The 24,758-nt window shown below is 34.3% G+C and overlaps 1 protein-coding gene across 1 annotated transcript in view; it reads right to left on the bottom strand.

Moving 5' to 3' along the window:
• Oatp30B (Organic anion transporting polypeptide 30B) overlaps positions 1–24,758 on the bottom strand; it is a 330,565-nt gene that overhangs the window by 27,542 nt on the left and 278,265 nt on the right. Inside the window, 7 exon segments of the mRNA XM_068356923.1 lie at positions 675–813; positions 2,028–2,137; positions 2,582–2,695; positions 5,215–5,427; positions 5,680–5,862; positions 10,240–10,456; positions 14,985–15,141. Coding sequence (XP_068213024.1) covers positions 675–813; positions 2,028–2,137; positions 2,582–2,695; positions 5,215–5,427; positions 5,680–5,862; positions 10,240–10,456; positions 14,985–15,141 — 1,133 coding nt within the window.

Here is a 24,758-nt window from a genome sequence, read left to right as displayed (position 1 = left end):
TTATTAAAAATGCTAGATTACTTATGTAAACTACAACACTGTAAATTGTTTGAAATTATCTTTTTTTTTATACAGTACTGTATAAAAAAAGTAAAAGAAACACAATTTAGTAACTTTACAGCCTGAACTAAATATAAACTAAGAAGAGAAAAAAAGAACAAGGGAGACAAAGGAATATTCCCATAGACCTCAAATGAATAGCAACCGATATAATACAGTACTTGTAAAGTGAGAGGGAAAAGCAAGCTTGCTGTAAAGATACTGTATATGAAAGATTTGAAGACAGAGGGGACTTATTTAGCAAACAAAATGCCTTAGATTAAACTGTATGGGGGGAAAAAGACAAAAAATATTCATCTAAATTTATAGAACACTGTATGACAAAAAGATGGGTAATTCCCAATCAAGCTCAAATAACTGAGAAAGAATAATAATTTATAAATCTTGACTGCGCAATACATCCAACTTTCCAAATACAGTATATATTTAGCAAAGTGAACTATATGATTTCTTCCAAGGTAAATTAGAAGCCACCAAGGCACTATATATTGATAAATGTAAGAGGTTACATCAAATTTCATAAAAAATAATCCAAGAATTACAATAAAGCAAAAGCAACAACATACCGTATAGGATGACTGGACTTAAAAATTTTAACTCTAGGTCATACACACCTCTTACATCTTTGCCATAGACTCTTTTAGTTGAGAGGGTAGAGTGTCTAGAACATGTGGAGGTCTGAGATTTTGTGCGTCTGTGACCCTTCTGGAACTCTTTTGTTTTCTCCTCCATTCTTACTTTCTCCTTTTCTTTCTGTAAAATAAATTGGCAGTAGATTATATTGAAAAAAAAATATGAATCTAACAAAATTTCAAAATCTACACCTAAAAATATATACACTACTGTGCTGCACAACTTAAAAGAGGGCATTTTATTTCATGAGCATAAATGAAAAGCACTAAATTACATGAATTTCTGACCAATCAAAAAACTACCCTCGCAAATCATAAAAAGCAATTATTACATTTAATCATTATGATTATTCATTTCACCAATACTACATCCTGCATTAGGTATCACTGACATACAGTTTAAAAAGTAATTTAAAATCAGCAGTATTTATTACTAAAAGCTTACAATCTTATAAATGGATGCAGGTAACTGAATGCTACAGTAGTTTGATGAGGTAACCAAAATCTAAATTCTACTACTAAAGGTTTCTATCAGAGTGTCTCTTCAAGTCTATGAGAATCACTAACCAAAGATCTCCTTTATCTCAAGTAACAGCTTTTATTGTGTGGCTGATAAATACAATGCAACAGAAGTTTACCGAAAACCTTCAGCTTTAAAGACCTGTTATAGGCAGTAATTTCCTAACTTCTATAACACTATTTGATAAAGCATAAAACGAGCGAGATAATTAATAGGCGTTTCATAAAATTTTAAGTGGCCTAAACTGAGCGCAATGTGACTGTCAGAAATAGAATCAAAAGGAATTACTCTCTTTAATGTTAATAAATCTCCCTTTCAAAGCATGAAAGGTCATAAGCCACTGAAAACGCATCCAGTTGAAGATGAGAGATCAAAATGAAAACCACTTAGGTCTGCTATTTCAACATCCAAAATACTGCAAAAGTCATTATAAATTGCACTCTAAAGTCACCAAAAAATGTCAAGTATATTGTCCAAAATTCCGTATTTCTGAGAATCAAACAAATTCTGTATGGCAAAAACTGGAATTAAATGCTAAATTAGCGCCATTGTTACTTCATTGACACTTCACTACACCTCATTTACTTTCAATTTCATCAATCTCTTTATTCTCTTTACAAAGGAGTAAAAAAATCCTCAAAATTTATGTGAAAAAATATCAAAAGAAGGAATTACCAGTCCTATTAGACATGAATGACTGAATTTCTTCAATGTATAATGTAAGCTGCTTCAATAGCTATAGTTCAAAGGCCCTAAATTTCATTAAAAAACATCATCGACAAAAATATACTGAAAAGAACTTTTAGAAAAATTACCTTGAGCATCTTGGGAAACATGAAGAATGGTATTGAAATTAAGATTAATAGCAGTCCACAAAGGAGAAATCCTCCCCACCACATCCCAATCCACCGGGCATGCTTGTGATCTGAAATGGTTTTTTTTATAGTATTAATAATTCAAACATTTTGGGATATATAATAATTTTCAAAAATTTCTTTAAAAAAAATAAATGACATTGAAATTATTCACAATAAAAATATTTAATATATAAAAGGCCTTACTATGATGAAAAGGCTTCAATAATGAAATATTTAATATATAAAAGGCCTTACTATGATGAAAAGGCTTCAATAATGAAATGTTTAATCTAAAAAGGACATTTTGGGATATATAAAAATTTTCAAAAATTTCTTTTAAAAAAATAAATGACATTGAAATTATTCACAATAAAAATGTTTATTAATAAATAAAAGGCCTTACTATGATGAAAAGGCTTCAAAAATGAAATGGTTAATCTAAAGAGGAAGAAACGAAGGATGAGCAGCAATAAGAAAAATACTGTAATGGCATGTACATCAAAATAATTTACCTGCTTTCATTCCTGAAGTATCAACGAAAAATGTGTCAACATAGAACGAGATAAGATAAGCGCCAAGTAGGAACCCAAGTACAGGTCCAAAGGCCACCATGGTGTAGATAATGCCTGAAACAACAAATAAAATTCCTGTTTTACACAGACACAAGCAGGTACAAAACAAGCTTCTCATATCCATTTTGAGTTTATACAATATTTATGATAAATTAAAGCACTATAATACTAGCAAATGAAAAATGTTTTTCACATTACACTCTTTCACCTTAGAATAACTACCATTTACAGTGTGCTTTGTATAGCTAACCTTTGCCCAAGTTAAACTTATTTCTGGCTTTTACTTAGTGATAAGGTAATTTGCTCTCTTAGCAAATATTTATACAATATTTATGTTAAATTAAAGCTCTATAGTACTAGAAAATGAAAAATGTTTTTCATATTACACTCTTTCACCTTAGAATAACTACCATTTACAGTGTGCTTTGTATAGCTAATCTTTGCCCAAGTTAAATGTATTTCTGGCTTTTACTTAGTGATAAGGTAATTTGATCTCTTAGCAACCAGCTGTTCAACCCATTACTAAATACTGTGAAAACTTTTATTATAAAGCTTTAAAAAAAATGCAATACACAGGAACACACATGTATATTGATCAGTTGCAAAATAGTTTGATATATTATCAAGTTTTCTTGTGAAATTTTAAGAAGGAACTATTTATATCTTGAATAACTTCTTTGTTACAGCCATATAGATAGTTATGACCTTCAGTTGATTTTAGTGTTAATCTACACATTTTCTCATGTATAGCCAGAAAGTGCAGACGTGGAAATATACATGATTATACTGTACTTAAAAGCTACAAGTATTGAGTTTTACAATATCTGATCTATAGATTACTGCATACTGTAAATAACTTTTAAAAGAAAAATTATTAAATTTTGACAGACTGAAAAGAAATAACCTACAGTTCATACAAATAATTAAGTTCTCAGTATGGTCTGATTCTAATTTTCAACATGAATTACAATAAACTTTTAGTAAAAAGATTTTGAATTTACCAAGATATATTCTGGAAATAAATGTTTATCAACATAATTTTAAAAAATTCTACGCAGATCATTCTATCCAACCTATAAAAATGAGAGAACCTCATTAAAAAGAAGTATAGTGAATCTACGATGATAATACTTATCTGACTTATGTCAGATATGTATTATCATCATTTTTGAGTCAAAGTTTGCCACTAATTCTCTATGTCAACTATGGAATCATTAAAAAAAAAAAATTAAAAGACAGTAGTACACTTCCCATTCTCATATTTTGAACAATGTTACAGACAAACCCATGTAACCTTGAATTTTACTTCCTTAATACCTTCCTTATCAATAAAGTATTGTTGTCTCTAAATTACCAAAGACATCACTTAACAGTATTAATTTTTCTATTTCAGGATAACAATATGTACACCTCACCAAAACCTGATAACAAAAGCACTTTAGAACTCTAAAAGTATTTGATGGCTAGCCTCAACAGCTGAATCAGACTTTATTTCTAAACAAAGATTATTTCAATACTTACTAAAAATTCATGAGCTATTCATTCTCCAAATGAAAAGTTTGACAATTTTTTTTTTTCTTTTTTTTTAACAAAACACAAAACCTTTTGTTCCTACCAGAAAGACCCAGTCGAGTAAAGAGCACTTGTCTGTATGTGTGTCCATGTTTAACACAGGAAACTATCTCAAAATAACAGTGATGTAAGAGGGAAAGCGGGAGTATAATACGTTATAAATACCCTTGCGTGTCTGCACTTGCCTAGAATTTTAGTGTAATAATGTATGCTTTGGTAACATGCAAATCCATTACTCACAAATATCTTGGTCATGCCTATTTAAAGATGAATAGACACAATGGCTTCAATTTTCATAGTAATCCTTTCTCCGGCTTTCTTTTCAAACAGTACAACACATCCCCTTTTCTTATGTACTATATGTACTGTATATCCATATGGGTTATAGTCTCCTTTTATCAAATAAAGTAATATACAAGATCTCTGTGATTTAACTGAAAACTTGATAGGTTAATATGCCTCTCCGGAACATAGCTGAACCAAATCATAGTTAATATATATAAATAAGCATCTAGAATGACTACGCATTACCATTACCAAATGGACATGAAATAGTAATACCAAAATATGTCAAAATATGGCAATGCATTTTTGCTTTAAAGTAATCAGCTTTATCCTCCTTAATGAGGGTGGTTACAGAAGGTAAATTTCCCCTTTTTAAGCAAGGTGTGAGGCTGCAGGTCCCACATAAGGGAATCTCCTTGCTCCAACAGACAAAATAGCTAGCCATACTAGGCCAAGATTTTTTTTTTTCTTTTTTTTTTTTTTTTAAAGTCAACTAACTTTGACATTGCTGCTACACATTCCCTTAAATACAAATTGCTAGTTATAATTAAGCATTATCAAAAAATAATTACACCCCACTCACACAGTCCTTTAGACACATACAGAGCTGATGCAAAGATTTTATTCTTAAATTAAGAAGTGAAAAATGGAACAAGTAGAAGAATGAACAGTTAAGTGAAAGACAGACAGAGACAAGATCATATTATACTTCATACCTATATACATTGAAGAACTTTCCCTTTTGACATGATCATCAATGTAAGTTGTACCCAGGGTGAAAAGGGGGGAACCTCCAGCACCAAGAAGCAACTGAGCTAGCATGAAAAACAACACGGGCATCATGTTGCTTCGACTACCCTTAATGCAATTGTCTGGCTTTCCATACTGAATGCTGTTGTGTGACCCCAGAGGCACACCTTTAGATAAATCTGTAAGAAAGGCAGATTACAGCATGGATATCAAAATATCAAACTTGGCCAAATTCAGTACCACTAAAATTTATGAGTGGCATTAAAGTTAATTTAATATAAAATAAATATAAATGACATGTTTGCACAACATTTTATGGTTTTTTTTTTTTTAACATTAATTTTCAACAAAATTCAGTTGGCCTTATATAAACAAAATTCTATGATAAAACATTACAAATTTCAGGAGGATAAATCAGTTACAGTACTTACCAGGTAGCGTTCCAAATCCGTACTCTGAGAGACGTTCCGAAGTGTCATCCAGAACTCGTGCATTTCGACAAATGTTGCCACTTGAATCTGTGTTATTGGTGGTTTCTAATTCAATCGACCACCTATCTGATATGAGCTGAGGCATCACGAACAATATTGAACCAACGCCCATAACACAGCAACCTAGATGTCAAAATGATAATAGTAATTAGAGAATAGTTTGTAAGATCCTTGCACCGTATAATTTACAGATATTTAGTCTTGGGAAAAATCCTTTAATGGTTTCAACAGTGTTTGATTACTTATGAATCCAGTAGTTTAGTGGAAATATTGAGAGTTATAAATCTGTGGTCGCTGAATATGTTCCAAGTTGATACATTCCATGCACACAGCATGATAAGTTTTCACTAATAGTGCCTGAACTTGTCCCACATTCAATAGGGAAGTGGCTTGGGCACTGATCATGAAGAAATATGTTCAGTCTCTAGGTCATTGAATGATGAGTGCAATAATCTGTCCCTTGACTGCCACTCATGAGAGCTCTTGAGGTAATGATGTTTACACAAAAGGCTTATTAGAATGAAGAGACATGGACAGGATTCTACTGAATTTTTATATCAATTTCGCACCAGTTAAAAAGGAGCGTAATGAATTTATATACTTGGCATTGCTCACGAAAGAAGCATTCACATTAGGTAAATAACGGGACAGATGGAAATAACCTAAAACTCAAGGTATAGTACTGTACTTTGGCAAGACATTTGAGAGTAATTAACCCAATGATTTTTCATGAGCCAATGTACGTATGGGATCTGCTTTCTGACTAGCTATGGACATTGGTAGAGCTTTAGAATTTCTGTTCCTCAATCAAAGACTTTGTATGGTAAATTTCTAAGGTTTATTTCCCAATTACATATTAAAGTACAAGAATAAAATCTCTCCATACCGTCGAGTAGTAATAAATTTGTACTGTATATTTGTCATTTGTCATTTGCTGAATGTTGAGGATGATAGGGAGGCAGATATAATTGCGGTTCCAGGTGTTAAGGTGCCAGTGATGGGAGATGAGAATGAGAGAGAGATTACAATAGAGGAAGTGAGGAGAGCACTAGATGAAACGAGAGTAGGAAAAGCATCGGGTATGGATGGTGTGAAAGCTGAGATGTTGAAGGGAGGGGGTGTGACTGTACTTGAATGGTTGGTGAGATTGTTTAATGTGTGTTTTGTGTTGTCAATGGTACCAGTAGATTGGGTCTGTGCATGTATTGTACCACTATATAAGGGTAAGGGAGATGTGCATGAGTGTTGTAATTCAAGAGGTATTAGTTTGTTGAGTGTAGTTGGAAAAGTGTATGGTAGAATACTGATTAATAGGATTAAGGATAAAACAGAGAATGCAATCTTGGAAGTACAGGGTGGTTTTAGAAGAGGTAGGGGTTGTATGAATCAGATTTTTACAGTTAGGCAGATATGCGAGAAATATTTAGCAAAAGGTAAGGAGGTGTATGTTGCGTTTATGGATCTGGAGAAAGCATATGATATGGTTGATAGGGAAGCAATGTGGAATGTGATGAGGTTATATGGAGTTGGTGGAAGGTAGTTGCAAGCAGTGAAAAGTTTCTACACAGGTAGTAAAGCATGTGTTAGAATAGGAAATGAGGTGAGCGATTGGTTTCCGGTGAGAGTGGGGCTGAGACAGGGATGTGTGATGTCGCCGTGGTTGTTTAACTTGTATGTTGATGGAGTGGTGAGAGAGGTGAATGCTAGAGTGCTTGGACGAGGATTAAAACTGGTAGGCGAGAATGATCATGAATGGGAGGTAAATCAGTTGTTGTTTGCGGATGATACTGTACTGGTAGCAGACACAGAAGAGAAGCTTGACCGACTAGTGACAGAATTTGGAAGGGTGTGTGAGAGAAGGAAGTTGAGAGTTAATGTGGGTAAGAGTAAGGTTATGAGATGTACGAGAAGGGAAGGTGGTGCAAGGTTGAATGTCATGTTGAATGGAGAGTTACTTGAGGAGGTGGATCAGTTTAAGTACTTGGGGTCTGTTGTTGCAGCAAATGGTGGAGTGGAAGCAGATGTACGTCAGAGAGTGAATGAAGGTTGCAAAGTGTTGGGGGCAGTTAAGGGAGTAGTAAAAAATAGAGGATTGGGCATGAATGTAAAGAGAGTTCTATATGAGAAAGTGATTGTACCAACTGTGATGTATGGATCGGAGTTGTGGGGAATGAAAGTGATGGAGAGACAGAAATTGAATGTGTTTGAGATGAAGTGTCTGAGGAGTATGGCTGGTGTATCTCGAGTAGATAGGGTTAGGAACGAAGTGGTGAGGGTGAGAACGGGTGTAAGAAATGAGTTAGCGGCTAGAGTGGATATGAATGTGTTGAGGTGGTTTGGCCATGTTGAAAGAATGGAAAATGGCTGTCTGCTAAAGAAGGTGATGAATGCATGAGTTGATGGGAGAAGTACAAGAGGAAGGCCAAGGTTTGGGTGGATGGATGGTGGGAAGAAAGCTCTGGGTGATAGGAGGATAGATGTGAGAGAGGCAAGAGAGCGTGCTAGAAATAGGAATGAATGGCGAGCGATTGTGACGCAGTTCCGGTAGGCCCTGCTGCTTCCTCCGGTGCCTTAGATGACCGCGGAGGTAGCAGCAGTAGGGGACTCAGCAGTATGAAGCTTCATCTGTGGTGGAAATGTGGGAGGTTGGGCTGTGGCACCCTAGCAGTACCAGCTGAACTCGGCTGAGTCCATGGTTAGGCTGGAGGAACGTAGAGAGTAGAGGTCCCCTTTTTGTTTTGTTTCGTTTCTTGTTGTTGTCGGCTACCCCCCAAAATTGGGGGAAGTGCCTTTGGTATATGTATATGTATATTTGTCATGCGGGGAGGAACGTAGAGTAGAGGTCCCCTTTTTGTTTTGTTTCATTTGTTGATGTCGGCTACCCCCCAAAATTGGGGGAAGTGCCTTGGTATATGTATGTATGTACGGTATATTTACTTCATTAATATTATACAATAAACTTGTATAGTTTGTTCCCCAATAATACATGCAACACTTACAGTACAAACCACTCACTAATTGTTTAAATATTTTAGTAATTAATCAATGGAATAATTTTCAGGTCTCTTTACCTTTGATAAACCATAAATGTATGAATATGAGGAAGCCTACTGTTAACAATATTCAATGTCTACTCAAGCCTGATAGTTAATAGTTGTTTCTGTAACCTCACAGTTCTTGTGATCTTGGGATGGGGGGGGGGCTACATGTCTACCTACCAATTCATTAAATGCCATTGCCTGGCTCTCCCTGGTCCTGGTTTTAGTGAAGAGGGAAAAAGGGTGCTGTTTATATATATATATATATATATATATATATATATATATATATATATATATATATATATATATATATATATATATATATATATATATATATATATATATATATATATATATATATATATATATATATATATATATATATATAGATAGATAGATAGATAGATAGATAGATAGATAGATAGATAGATAGATAGATAGATAGATAAATAGATAGATAGATAGATAGATAGCCTTTGCTTCTGTTATTCATAAGTGACCTTTGAACCTTTAATTGTGTGTTAATAACAAGCAAATTAGTATGCATTTGTATGTTCAAGTAATTTAAAAAATTTATCATCAAAAAAATAATTTCATTACTCTTCCTAATGGAGCTTAATGGACTCCATATTTCATTACACTCTGATCTAAGTAAACAAAAGTGGTTTCAACAGGACAACTGAACTGCTGAAATTAAGAGTATAGTAGTACATAAAATTATCTGATGTGCAAATTTGGTAATGATGTTTACACAAAAGGCCTATTAGAATGAAGAGACGTGGAAAGGATTCTATTGAATTTCTGTCAATTTCACACCAGTTAAAATGGATCGTAATGAATATATATACTTGATTTGTATGTAACCATTCAATATGTTCTGTAAATAAATAAAAAAAATAAAACTTGACTACCCCGTTAATAAATCAACCGTACTTAATTGAAAAGTAACAGATCTGCTCTATAGAAATTCTAAAGTGATCGGAATATGAAAAGCTCCAATTTTACTTTTAAATACACAATTGGTTCATGTGAAGAGGACCTAAAAAATGAAGTCACCCAATATAAAACAGACTGAAAACAGTGTTTAAAAGAAATAATAATACCCTATGAATATACAACAAGAAAATATAGTGTTGCCAGGTATGGGGATTTATCCCTAGATTTGGGGATTTTTGGGTGTCTGATGGGGATATTCTGTATAAATTTCTATGAAGAAACAAAGACGAGTAAACCTTTATATTGTCGCAATTGGTTTGCTTGTGCTTATATGAAGGATATTGAGTAATTTATATATTAGTAAAGCCTACTTGGATCAAGACAGAAGAGAATATATTTGTGGAAATGGAGATTTTTAGGTTTTTTGGGGGATATTTTATCATGAATTTTGGGGATTTTTTTATCATGAATTTTGGGGATTTTTTATACTAACCCATCTGGCAACACTGAAAATATATCTTACCAACACCGATCCAAACTGGTATTCTTCTCTTGGAACCCAGATAGGAGACGAATATGACGGTGATAACATTTCCGATTTCATACATGGAGGAGATGACCCCCGTGAGGGAGGAGGGGATCTCATAACGCTTCTCTATGGTGGTAATGACGGAATTGAGGTAACCGGAGGCCAGAGCCTGTTGCACCGTCACCAATATGGATAGCAGAAAAACAAATATCTGTCGAGAATAAAAAGAACGAAGAATTAACGATCATGACAATATTGCACCACACAAAGGTGAGAAAATGTATTGTAAGCTTGTTTCAGAGAGCAAAGAGTTAAAAAAAACCACTTAATTTGTGCAATTTTCAACAGTGATAGTTTTAAAAAATCATTAGCTTTTAGAGAGTGGTCTAAACACATTTTCTGTGTTTAGACCTTTTGTTTTATTCCTAATATATTTGTATATAACTATTAATTTTATTGTAATATTTTGTATATGGCTCTACAGCTGAAATAAAGAATTTGAATTTGAATTAGAAAGGTCTTTCAACAATCGCAATATAACCCTGAATAGCAGTTAAAAGACATTTTCCCCTTCGTCATTCACCAACAATAACGTAATAAGCCGTTAAATACATTCATATTAATCCGACACAATGCAGTGTCATACTACATTGGTGTCGTTTACCATGAAAGATTACGAGACTTTTCAAACCGTTTCACCAAGATACAATGTCACAGAAAAATCATTGTAATGTTCTGCCAGTAATGAGTCCTCGTGCGTCATTCGGAGCAACTGCGAACATGAATATATCGCAACCATCGTGTCATAAATTTTACTGACACCCATGTCGATAACTTTAAGCGGTCAATGGTATTAATGATATCTACCTTTCACACACACACACACACACACACACGCACACACACACACACAAATCATACCTATAGCATCTGAATTCTTCAATTATAACGGTGCGTGTTACTAGCTTTGAAATATCCACACATTACTGAGGTCCATTATCACTCTACTTAGAATACCGGTGTGACGGTCTGAACGATCCCCCGGTCTCAGAATTCTCCTTGATAATCTGCGCATGAGCGAACATTAACGTTTGCCAGTGCATACGAATTGAATTGAATATAGGATTTAGGCATTAAGCCAAGCACTGGGGACCAGTGCATACGAGGTTGATGTTTTATTTTACTGTAATGTTACCGTGCGCAGCTCAACATTACCGCTTGCCAGTACATACGAGCTTGATGTTTTATTTTCATGCGGGCGAAGCGAGCTAATGGCGGAAAAGAACCATTATACAATGTCAAGGAGAATTCTTAGACCGGGGGATCGTTCAGACCGTCACGCCGGCCTTATAATTACCTTCAACTTCATTGCAAAGGTTATATTTTGATAGGCGTGTATTTGTTTGTATGTCTGTGTGTTTGTGATTCGCATAACTCAAAAACTGCTTGACCGAATCTCGTGAAATTTGGTGGGATGGTTGGTCACAATCCAAGGACAAATTAATTAGATTTTGGGAGTGATTGGGTCAAAGGTCAATGCCAAGGTCACGAAAATGTTAAAAACGTCTATTGCCATATCATGGCAAATTTTTATCTGATTTGCAATTAACTATAGTCAATTTTTATTAGCGAGGCAGATTTGCACCGACTGGCACCGGTGCCATTTTAGCTCGGAAAAGTTTCCTGCTATCTGATTGGTTAGAATTATCTTGTCCCACTAATCAGCGATCAGGAAACTTTCCGAGCTAAAAGGGCACCGCTCCGAGTCGTTGCAAATCTGCCTCGCTAAAAAAATTGACTATAGTGCTAAAATGTGCATAATTCAATTGCCTATCTTGTGATATACATCCAACATCAACTGTTGTAGTTTTTACTTTAAAACTGCAACTGTGCCCGAGATAATAAGCATAATTAATATGCCATATGTAATGGCTTCTTTTTTTATATTTGTATAGCTGTATATGTAAATATATATTCATGTTCCATGATTCATTTCTTCCTAATTTTTCGTCATTATATATTCTCACATGTTTTTGACATGTAGCATTATATGCTGTGGTAGCCCGTTTTCAAGTTAATGGCTTTTAAAAGCTTGTTGTAACATTAATGTTTACTCGCATGCAATATTAATAATAATAATAATAACAATATTAAATGATGATAATAATAGTAATAATAATAATATTAAATGATGATAATAGTAATAATAATAAGAATAATAATAAATAATAAATTTTAATAATAATAATATTAAATGATAATAATAATAGTAATAATAATAAGAATAATAATAAATAATAAATTTTAATAATAATGATAATAATAATAATAATAATAATAATAATTCATGGTGACGAATATGATAATAAGTTAATTGCTTTTAAAAGCTTGTTGTAACAATAATGTTTACTCGCATGCAGCAATAATAATAATAATAAATGATAATAATAATAAATGATAATAATAATAATAATAATAATAAATAATAATAATAATAAATGATAATAATAATGATAATAAAAATATTAATATCAATAATAATAATGATGATGATAATAATAATAATAATAATAATAATAATAATAATAATAATAATAATAATAATAATAATTAAAGTTGATGAATATAATAATAAAAGACAATCCTCATTAATATCCATTTATCAAAAAAACACAAACGCTTATAGGCCCTATATGCGACACTGAATGCCCTAAAAGTTCTCCAACATGTGACCTCTGGGCAAAAGGTTTTTCGTAAACCACCTCATTAAATTTTGCACGGGAGGAAAACCTTGACTTTCATGACGCCCTCATTAGATGAGGATCAAATTTACCAGGAATTTTTTTCGACGCTTCTTTCCAAAGACATTTTTATTCTTGACGGAATTGATACTCTCGTCACTCGTGTATAAAATGGTGCTAGCTTTTGAAAAAGGACCAGGTCAGAGAGGCGTCACTTCTGCATATGGTAGAGTTAAAAGGAACTTTTTAAAAATGATTTCGTTTTCGAACATCACACACAATCGCCATTTATTGTCAAGGGATATCAACCCTCCCTACCTCAAAAACTAGTTTTTTGACGAGGAGAAACAAGGCAATTAAGAATATAACGAATATGCGGAACTGTCTCATATACATTACAATCTGTTATAAAAAGAAAAAAAAACACCACACACACACACACATTTACTTTAAAACCAATTACAAAGCATAGAAATCGTTAACAAATTAAGGAGATTTGGGTAAAAAATTATTTTGATCCTGGGGGACTAAATTCCTACCTACTACACCAATTGCATCGAGGGTTCTTTTCAGAGTCAGTTTAATGACAAAATGAGAAAAAAATGAAAGCCAAGATGTAAGATCTCCTTTGTCTACTTCTTTTCCCACTTATACGTGGGGTCGATGTTTCTGGGCAGCTTTCTCCATCTACCTCTGTCCCGCACCTCATCACCGGTTAATCCCTTTGATCGAAGGTCACCCTTGATACAGTCCACCCACCTTCGCTTTGGTCTCCCTCTACTTCTCGTTCCCTGTACCTCCATTTCCATCACCCTCCTCCCAATATATTGTTCATCTCTTCTCATGACATAACCATACCACCTCAGTCTACTTTCTTGGATCTTATCTGATAGTTCTCTCGTTGTATCCTGTTCATCTCCTCTCATGACATGACCATACCACCTCAGTCTACTTTCTTGGATCTTATCTGATAGTTCTCTCGTTGTATCCTGTTCATCTCTTCTCATGACATGACCATACCACCTCAGTCTACTTTCTTGGATCTTATCTGATAGTTCTCTCGTTGTATCCTGTTCATCTCTTCTCATGACATGACCATACCACCTCAGTCTACTTTCTTGGATCTTATCTGATAGTTCTCTCGTTGTATCCTGTTCATCTCTTCTCATGACATGACCATACCACCTCAATCTACTTTCTTGGATCTTATCTGATAGTTCTCTCGTTGTATCCTGTTCAGCTCTTCTCATGACATGACCATACCACCTCAGTCTACTTTCTTGGATCTTATTTGATAGTTTTTTAACTCCTACGATACCCCTAATTACCAAGATGTAAGATCATTCAGGCAAAATACAGTCTAATGATAAGTTTTTGTTCCCCAGGCGTGTTACACGGCTACCGATTTAGATAAACTTCACTGCATGTAATCAGACGACCCTGTAACCCCATCATACAATTTCCTTTATGTGGGCTATTAAAAAGAATCCTCCTTACATGACGTCATCGAAGTCTTTGTATCAGATGTAAATCTAAGCTTATTTGATATTCAATTACCTGAATGAGAGATTGAGTAACTGGCGGACTCCTGCTGTTTTACGAACATGGGTATATCATTGTTTCTTTGTATATGTCAATAAAACATCCCAGCTCTAAGGCACCGTAACTATTTTACAATACGCGTTAAGAAATAAAGACTCGACAAATTAACAAATTATCATTGAAAAATAAAGAAAACCCAAAATAAAGACACGACAATCTATCAATGAAAAATAAAGAAAACCCTTATTCCAAATTAGGCATAAATTAGGCGAGGAGCAAAATAATTGCCATTACTGCAAACCTGCCGAAAAAAAGGTAACAAAAAAAAAGAAAAAAAAAGAAGAAGAAGATTCGAACGGAACCAACAAAAGACGAGAGAAAATCAAATATGAAACGTAAAACTACCAATGACGTCATTGGCAAATAGAAGAAAGGAAGAAAGAATGCATAACTCACCTTAATATTAGCTAATCTCTGGAGGAAAGCTGGTCTGAAGGAGAAAAGTCCGCAGTCACTGGAGTCGACGTCGGGCGGCGAGTTAGGGCTGGTTGTGGACGTGGCGGTTGTGGTTGCCGTGGTGGTGGTGGTTGTGTTGTAGGACACCCCTCGTGAACTGCAGCAGATGAGAAGAAAAAAAGGATAATCATTAGATAATTCATCATAAATTTTTGTTTTCCTCATAAGCTTTAGACTAAAATATTGACCAGGCACGAATGCTGTGCATGGCGTGACAGGCATATAAACTCCAATTTATTTCTTGCGAGGTCAAGTCCCTGATTGGTGTCCCTATTCTAATATAAAATTATCTGAGTGAAATATATCTACAATTGTTTTTCAACTTGCAATAAGAACTTTGGACATCATTTACACAAAACGGAATTATCCTAAAAAAAAAAAAAAAAAAAAAAAAGAGAGAGAGAGAGAGAGAGAGAGAGAGAGAGAGAGAGAGAGAGAGAGAGAGAGAGAGAGAGAGAGAGAGAGACCTAAAATCAAAAGGCACATCCCGAGGTCAAACGGAATATAATTTCGCATAATTGCTCTGGAGGGCTCCGCCCCCGTCTCCCCCCCCCCCTTTAACGCAGTCAGTTTCTTTCGTTATCGACTGTTCTCTTTACACCCCCGATGTGTCTCACTTTCTTAGCGAAAAAAAATAATGCCTGTGCTATTCACAGACTGGTACATCCCATTCTCTCTTTGTCAACGATCCATTACAATCGAGTATTGCCATTTCGAAGAAATGGAATTTCCTTGACCTTCTAACTCTTCATATGCTTGTGTCACGAATGTTCAATATTTTCACTTGAAAATGAAAGTCAATAATTTAAGCCCCTCACTTCTTGCCTCGAATAAAACCAAATATATTGCTGTAGTATCGACGTTGTAAATGCATAGCGAAATACATTTCAATTTACAATTTATATTTTCTATATTACATTTGGCTACATTTATTATTTAAACTACTAAAATAAATTGGATTAATACAAATTTACTCTCAACTATTGGTAAATATTCTATTATTAAATTTCCTCCGAAAAGTCAACAACATCCTCTTACGAAAATCCTGATATTTTTATATATCAAAATCACTTGCAAAAATTCCATTTAAATTTTAAACTTCCTTCACTTTTCAGGATTCTTCGCATACCTATGAATATAGACAGGTATAAAAATTAGCACTAAATATATAAATGCCAATTCAACATTATGTAGGAAACTTTGAGTAAACTTCCTTCACTTTTCAGGATTCTTTGCATACCTATGAATATCTACAGGTATACAAATCAACACTAAATATATTAATGCCAATTCAACATTATGTAGGAAACTTTGAGTAAAATTTACTACATTCAATATAACCAATCCCTCATCATATAGTTTTGGTATAATCTTACATATTTCAAACTAAACATTATCGAAAAAGGAGCCAACTATAAACTCGAGTCCTACCAAACCCAGTTTTGGTATAATCGTACATATTTAAAAATAAATATTATCGAAAAAGGAACCAACTGTAAACTCGAGTCCTACCAAACCCAAGGACAATGTCATCAAACCTTATCATTCATGAATACGTTCCAACGGAAATGTTTATTTTCCGCACAAGATAACAGCCATGTTAGCCAAATAAAACCGCGTGTAAAGCTAGCACGCTCTGTGCACTGCAGGCAACGTGGCCTTTATAAATCAAACGAAATCAGGCGTGTAATTCGTTTTATAAAATGCAATCTAGCCACGAAGACAATGGGTCGCCTAAAATAAAACAGTCTACGTCTGATAGTAATCATGTCCCTTCACACGACAGTACAAGTTACATTAATTCAGGAAAAAGTAAATGAAATAGTTGTAAACAATGTAACACCCTCAAACAATGACTTCGTACGAACAATATCCACGACAGTACAAGTTACATTAATCCAGGAAAAAAAAATAGATGAAATACGTGTAAACAAGGCAACACCCTCAAACAATGACTTCGCACGAACAATATCCACGACAGTACAAGTTACATTAATTCAGGAAAAAATAAATGAAATACGTGTAAACAAAGTAACACCCTCAAACAATGACTTCGCACGAATAATATCCACGACAGTACAAGTTACATTAATCCAGGAAAAAGATAAATGAAATTGGTGTAAACAAGGTAACACTCTCAAACAATGACTTTGTACGAACAATATCCACGACAGTACAAGTTACATCAGTTCAGGAAAAAAAATTAGATGAAATACGTGTAAACAAGGCAACACCCTCAAACAATGACTTCGCACGAACAATATCCACGACAGTACAAGTTACATTAATTCAGGAAAAAATAAATGAAATAGCTGTAAACAATATAACACCCTCAAACAATGACTTCGTACGAACAATATCCACGACAGTACAAGTTACATTAATTCAGGAAAAAATAAATGAAATATGTGTAAACTAGGTAACACCCTCAAACAATGACTTTGTACGAACAATATCCACGACAGTACAAGTTACATCAATTCAGGAAAAGATAAATGAAATAGGTGTAAACAAGGTAACACCATCAAACAATGATTTCGCACGAACAATATCCACGACAGTACAAGTTACATCAATTCTGGAAAAAATAAATGAAATACGTGTAAACAAAGTAACACCCTCAAACAATGACTTCGCACGAACAATATCACGCCAGGTAGCAAAAAAAAAAAAAAAAAGATAAAATCTCTCTCTTTGCACCGTTTTAGTGGCATTGCAAAGTGTTCCACCAAATGCCAACATTCTTCTTGATTTTAGCTCAAGTTCAACACGGCCATTCTACTTGTTTTTATTTCGCCATACGTCGTCAATTGCCACTCAAGGTTATACTCCGAGTTAGACAGGAGCTTCCTTAAGATGATCAATGAATACGGTTGGCGATTTTACGTTGAATGAAAAATTGGACATTATACTATGAGAACTTAGAATTACTAACTGGATCATCTGACAAACCAATAAACTCTTGAACAAAGGCCGTTATTATTATTATTATTATTATTATTATTATTATTATTATTATTATTATTATTAGCTAAGCTACAACCCTCGTAGGAAAAGCAAGATGCTTTAAGCCCAGGGTCTCCAACAAGGAAAATAGCCTAGTGAGTATAGGAAACAAGGAAAAATAAAATATCTTAAGAACAGTAACAACATTACAGTAAATATTTCATGAATAAACTATATAAACAAGAGGAAGAGAAATAAAACAATAGTGTGCCCGAGTGTATCCTCAAACAAGAGAACTCTTAACCCAAGACAGTGGAAGACCATGGTACAGAGGCTATGGCACTACCCAAGACTAAAGAACAATGGTTTGTCCTTCTCCTAGAAGAGCTGCTTACCATAGCTAAAGTGTCTCTTCTACCCTTACCAAGAGTAAAGTAACCACTGAACAATTACAGTGCAGTGGTTAACTCCTTTGGTGAAGAAGAATTGTTTGGTAATCTGAGTGTTGTCAGGTGTGAGGACAGAAGGTATTCTGTAAAGAAAGGGCCAGAATAGGTGTATGTGTGGGAAAAGGGAGAGTGAACGTAACCAGAGAGAAGGATCCAATGTAGTACTGTCTGGCCAGTCCAAGGACCCAGTAACTCTCCAGCACAAATATCTCAACGGGTGGCTGGTGCCCTGGCCGAGATAATACCTATTTGCTGAGACGATTTAAAATTTCGCAATTCTATTGTAAATTTCACGCCCTTTACTCCACAACTCATTCAACTTCAAAATAACATAATATAACAATTGCCTGCAATCTCTCCTTAAACAGTTTCAACGTCATTAAAAGTCATACTCTGATTGTTCTTGCGTTCTCAATTTCGCGGCCTTCATCAGAACCGCTGGAACGAAAACAATAGCCAGACGCTGAAACCGTCAATATTCTCCAAGTTTATCATTATGACTGTTCTCCTCCACCATTTCCTTGAAACTCTTCGTCACTGTAGGTCTTAAGTGTAAAATGGTCTTCTTATTCTCAACAGCAAGATTATATAGCTAACATTGTGTACAACAGAACTTCATTCCAGTCATTTTCTTCCCAGCATCGCATTAGTTGCTATTTCTAAACGGTTCTATGAATTTTCTTAGAAATGACTGTAAGGTTTAGAAAGAATTATTCAAGAGTGCAACTGTTACTCGTTCGCGTGTCCTTGGGGATTTTGAACCTTTCTTTAAAAACTTTATTTTTCCTTAATATGCTGACATTGAGAGCCTCTTATCTGATTCAGTTTTTTTCGGAACCTTTTAAATTTTCACGAAATGCACACAATTTCTTAATTTTCATTTATCGAAAAGCATCATATCCATATAACATTTATTGATCTTATTCAGACTGTACAAAACTACAACAAAATCAATTGACGTAATGCCAGTCAATTTCCCTTTCACATAAAAGGTGAAATGGATTTAGCTTTTCTCATTCATTCTTTGTAAAAGTATATTGAATAGTACAAATATTTATGATTAGTTTTGTACAGTCGGGATAAGGCCAATTAATGGTATAGGATATGATACACTTCAATAAACGAAAATTAAGAAAAATTGTGTGAATTTCATGGAAAAGTTCCGAAAAACTTCTGGCTTCAATATATTGTTTAGTCTGAAACAGAAAATGAAGCAGATGAGTCTCTCAGTGTCAGCATATTGTTGTTAGATTCGTCAATAGATTTCTACTGTATAAAGTTTTACTATATCTCATGCATATTAAGGGAAAATTAGGTTTGTAAAGATAGATTTGGAATACCCCACACTGGAATGAATGAGGAAAACCAAATATATTTCACCTTTTCTATTGAAGGCAAATTTACTAACAAAGTAAAATACAATTAAGTCATTAACGAAAAAAAAGTGTCTGGTCCTTAATTAAGTTAGATAAGACAGAGAAAAGGCTATCAATACACCGTCTCTCTAACCAGCCTCTGTAACACGACCTTCTCTAAAGCCTATGCAATTTAAAATTATTTCTTAGATAATTATCTACTTCTACTTAAGAGAATTGCTACATATTGCGCAGCCAACAAATCGTGTCGACACGAGAATAGTTACAGATGGCTTCAAACTATTGGAACCTAGATTTATGTCTACTTTAGGCTCCAGAGCCTTTAAATATGCGGCCTCGAGACTATAATAAGCTCCCACGAAACATTCGAATGATTGAAGACATTAAGGCTTTCATGAGGAAACTGAAGACTTTCTTATTTCATGAGTCTTTTGACAGTGACGATTTAACAGTAAATGAACAATACGCGATATAAACGTTAAATACTCTGAACGAACAAGGTAAAACGACAGTGGAGGTCCTGTAGAGAGTGGGGTTCCCCTGCTGTCTGGGACCGGAAAAGAAGTCATCAAAGTAAAGTACTTTCGTAATTACATTTGACCTTGATTCAGGATCATGATGTATCCTCTAACCCAGAGAAACTTTAATGTAAACTTGTCAAGTTGAGCAATTCCTGTAACAAATGGTGATGGTCCCATCTGAATTTTCCTTCTACGTCTACCAATAACCTTGACCATACCTATATGACCTTAGTTCAAATTATGGCATTATGGCATTCTATAGTCCACAACTACCTCTATGTCTTGTTCTTTCCTCCAAAGATTTATCAATTCGGACACAGAATTCCGGTTTGAGGGGTTATTTAAGTCTTTAAAAGACTTAAATAAAGTCTTTTGCATCCCCTTAACCCCAGCTTCCTTTCCAAATGAAATTGTTTATTCTAGATAAAGTACACAAACGACCAAACCGGTTTGCATTACAAAATTGAAAGTAAATTAAACACTTACCCACTTTACTTTCCATATCGGAAAGTCATTGCCCACGATCAAAGTAAACACACTTGAAAAACTGCATCAGTGTGTGGCATTTCCAATATATTAGAAAATATATTCATGGTGGAGTAAAATATCACCCTTACCTTTCCAAAAGATAGCGTTTGATAAGTGCTTCTATTTTTTGTGTATATAAATTCCCCTCAATCTTGACTTTTAATAAGTTCTGAAGTATTGGAATTTCCCGTTTACCCAAACGATCAGATAAAACGTCCAGGATAACTCATTTACAAAAGGTTATTTTCCTACGGTCAGGGGGTTTGTTTAGCCCGTGAATTCTCAGTATATCTTATTTCAGTCCCTATCCTGGTAAACAAACCCATTTAGATGTCGAGTGACCTTTTATCTAAATTCCGCATAAAGATTATAAAAAAAAAAAAATTATGTAACTGATGCAAATGCCGAGATTACCAAACAATTCTTCCTATTGCACTGTAATTGTTCAGTGGCCACTTTCCTATTGGTAAGGGTAGAAGAGACTCTTTAGCTATGGTAGGCAGCTCTTCTAGGAGAAGGACACTCCAAAATCAAACCAGTGTTCTCTAGTCTTGGGTAATGCCATATCCTCTGTACCATGGTCTTCCACCGTCTTGGGTTAGAGTTCTCTAGCTTGAGGGTGCACTCGGGCACACTATTCTATCTTAATTCTCTTCTTGTTTTGTTAAAAAAAATATAGTTTATATAGGAGATATTTATTTTAATGTTGTTGCTCTTAAAGTATTTTATTTTTTTCGTTTCCTTTCCTCACTGAGCTATTTTCCCTGTTGGAGCCTCTGGGCTTATAGCATCCTGTTTTGCCAACTAGGGTTGTAGCTTAGCAAATAATAATAATAATAATAATAATAATAATAATAATAATAATAATAATAATAATAATAATAATAACAACAACAACCAGTTGCAGTTACTGGAAAATGAACTAAACTGTTTGACATGTGATTCAATTTTTTAAAGGTTGTATATGCCCCTGGGGAAATAATATCTATTCAATTGGTTTTTCTTTTGGCAGAGGGTGGATACGGGCAAAACTCCCCCCTCTAAGTTAGAAATTTTCTTTGGGAAGTCAATTCCTTTCAAAGCAAATTCAGACCAAAGGAAAATCTGATGCTTTTACTATCCCCTTATCATTATTACTTGCTACGCTACAACCCAAGTTGGAAAAGCTGAATGCTATAAGCCCGGGGGCCCCAACAGGGAAAATAGCCCAGTGAGGAAAGGAAACAAGGAAACAAAATATTTCAAGAACAGTAACATTAAAATAAATATTTCCTATATAAACTATAAAAACTTAAACAAAACAAGAAGAGAAATTAGATAGAATACTGTGCCTGAGTGTACCCTCAAGCAAGAGAACTCTAACCTAAGACAGCGGAAGACCATGGTACAGAGGCTATGACATTACCCAAGACTAGAGAACAATGGTTTGATTATGGAGTGTCCTTCTCCTAGAAGAGCTGCTTGCCATAGCTAAAGAGTCTCGTCTACCTTTACCAAGAGGAAAGTAGCCACTGAAAAATTACAGTGCAGAGAGAAGAGGAATTGTTTGGTAATCTCAGTGTTGTTATGTGTATGAGGACAGTGGAGAATATGTAAAGAATAAGCCAGACTACTCGGTGTATGTGAAGGCAAAGGGAAAGTAAACCGTAACCAGAGAGAAGGATCCAATATAGTACTGTCTGGCCATTCAAAGGACCCCATAAATCTCTATCCTAACAAAACCAGATTGAGGTTATGGTTAAACGGATGCTGAAGGATAATTTCGTAGCTTAAAATTAATTCTAAAAGGAAAGGAAACAAATAATAACCCGAAAGATATGAAACTTCAAGAAAGAATATATGAGAAGTGGTGATCAGTTGGTGTAACGGGTCCGCCACGGGGAAGGTGATTGCATGCCAGTCACTCTGACCTTTCATGAAATGAAAAGAAATATATGTTCACAAAGTGAAGTCATTCTAGAGTTGAAAGGTCACCAAGAATTTTAAAGAATAAAAATGTTTAGCTTGCATTTCACGTTTCACGTGAATTGCGACTTTTAAAATCTTTCTGGTTGAACGAACATATGGAAAAATTCAACTTTCCGGGATAAAGTGTGTACCTCATTGCCCAGTTATGGTATATGCGCGTAAGCTAAACTCACTCTCTCATTACACACATTCGGTAATTGCACATTTAATTGAGTACTACGTAATTAACTGATTGTTGTGTGTCATAGCCAGTGTAGAATAAGGCATGGGGTACACAACCCTATCTCCCCCCCCCCAAAAAAAAAAGTCTAAGGACCAAAAAATTAATATTCTTCACTTACACCCGGAATAAGTTTAAAAGACTAAAAAACAGCTGTTTTAATGTTATGAAGTACTGGAAAGCCTAGTTTTTTTCTAAAAACAATTTTCGGCTTGTAAATACAAAATAGGAAGCTAGCAAGAGCAAGCCAAAATTTCAAAGTTGATACATTAGCTCAAATTCTCCGCCACCCCCCCCCCAAATAAAACACTTAAGCCAACATACTAATATCCTTCACTTACATCCAGAATAAGCTTAAAAGACTAAGAAACAGCTGCTTTAAGGTTATGAAATACTGGAGAGACTATTTTTTTTCTTTAAAACGTAATTTTCGACATGTAAATACAAAAGAAGCCAGCAAGAGCAAGCCAAAATTTCATCGTTGATACATTAGCTCAAATTCTTTAATAAAAAATAAGCTTCCGAACTTTATACTGTATGTACAGTCACTCATAAGTTGGTGGATGTCCGAGTGTTTTAGAGAGATTTACATTTCACCCCTTTCTGGATGACAGGTGTCTGGGAGCGCGAAATCAGTCAAATATTCAATTATAGGTTGGCTGTTTTCGCGCTCTCAGACACCTGTCGTCCAGAAAGGAGCGAAATATAAATCTTTCTCAGACACCCGGACATCCATCAACTTATATGAGTGACTGTACATAAAATGTCCAAAAAACAGCAAACTCAGCAGGCGATGCAACTCACCTAGAATCGTTTTGCCTAAACATGACTCGAGAACAGAGACGATGACGACGAATGGGCCACGTATTAAAAAGGAAACAGGAGCTCGGGTATAACCCCTTAAACTTTACACCACTGCTGGGGTTTTTCGAAGCCTTACACTAAGGTACTGCCACACAGGATTAACAAAAACCGGTCTGGGGAGGACCCACTGGAAATCGACACCCCATGTCATGTAGCTCCCATGAACAGTACAAGGAAGCAAATAATTATATTATATTATATTGTTACTTATTTTAGAATTATTTTTTGTTAATTTGTTCTCTTCATTTATTTGTTTCCTTATTTCCTTTCCTCACTGGGCTATTTTTCCCTGTTGGAGCCCCTGGGCTTATAGCATCTTGCTTTTCCAACTGGGGTTGGAGCTTGGATAATAATAATAATAATAATAATAATAATAATAATATATATATATATGTATGTATATATATATATATATATATATATATATATATATATATATATATATATATATATATATATATATATATATAGACAGACCAATACTTATATACACCACAGGTTATATAACTAGTATGTACTATATGCACATTTACATATATATATATATATATATATATATATATATATATATATATATATATATATATGTGTGTGTGTGTGTGTGTGTGTGTGTGTGTGTGTGTGTGTGTATCTCGTAACTACGTTGGAAGTACAAGGAAAGTATAGTAAGTAGATTGATGAATATATATATATATATATATATATATATATATATATATATATATATATATATATATATATATATATATATATATATATATATATATATATATATGCTATTGTATTATACATTCAGGTTTCTTCCTTACGCAAAATGATATCGATTGTGGAAGCAAAACTAC

This window comes from Palaemon carinicauda, chromosome 33, assembly GCF_036898095.1.
Source record: "Palaemon carinicauda isolate YSFRI2023 chromosome 33, ASM3689809v2, whole genome shotgun sequence".
NCBI lineage: Eukaryota > Metazoa > Arthropoda > Malacostraca > Decapoda > Palaemonidae > Palaemon > Palaemon carinicauda.
Note: the sequence above shows the minus strand (reverse complement) of the source record. Positions and strands in the feature narration are given on the sequence as shown.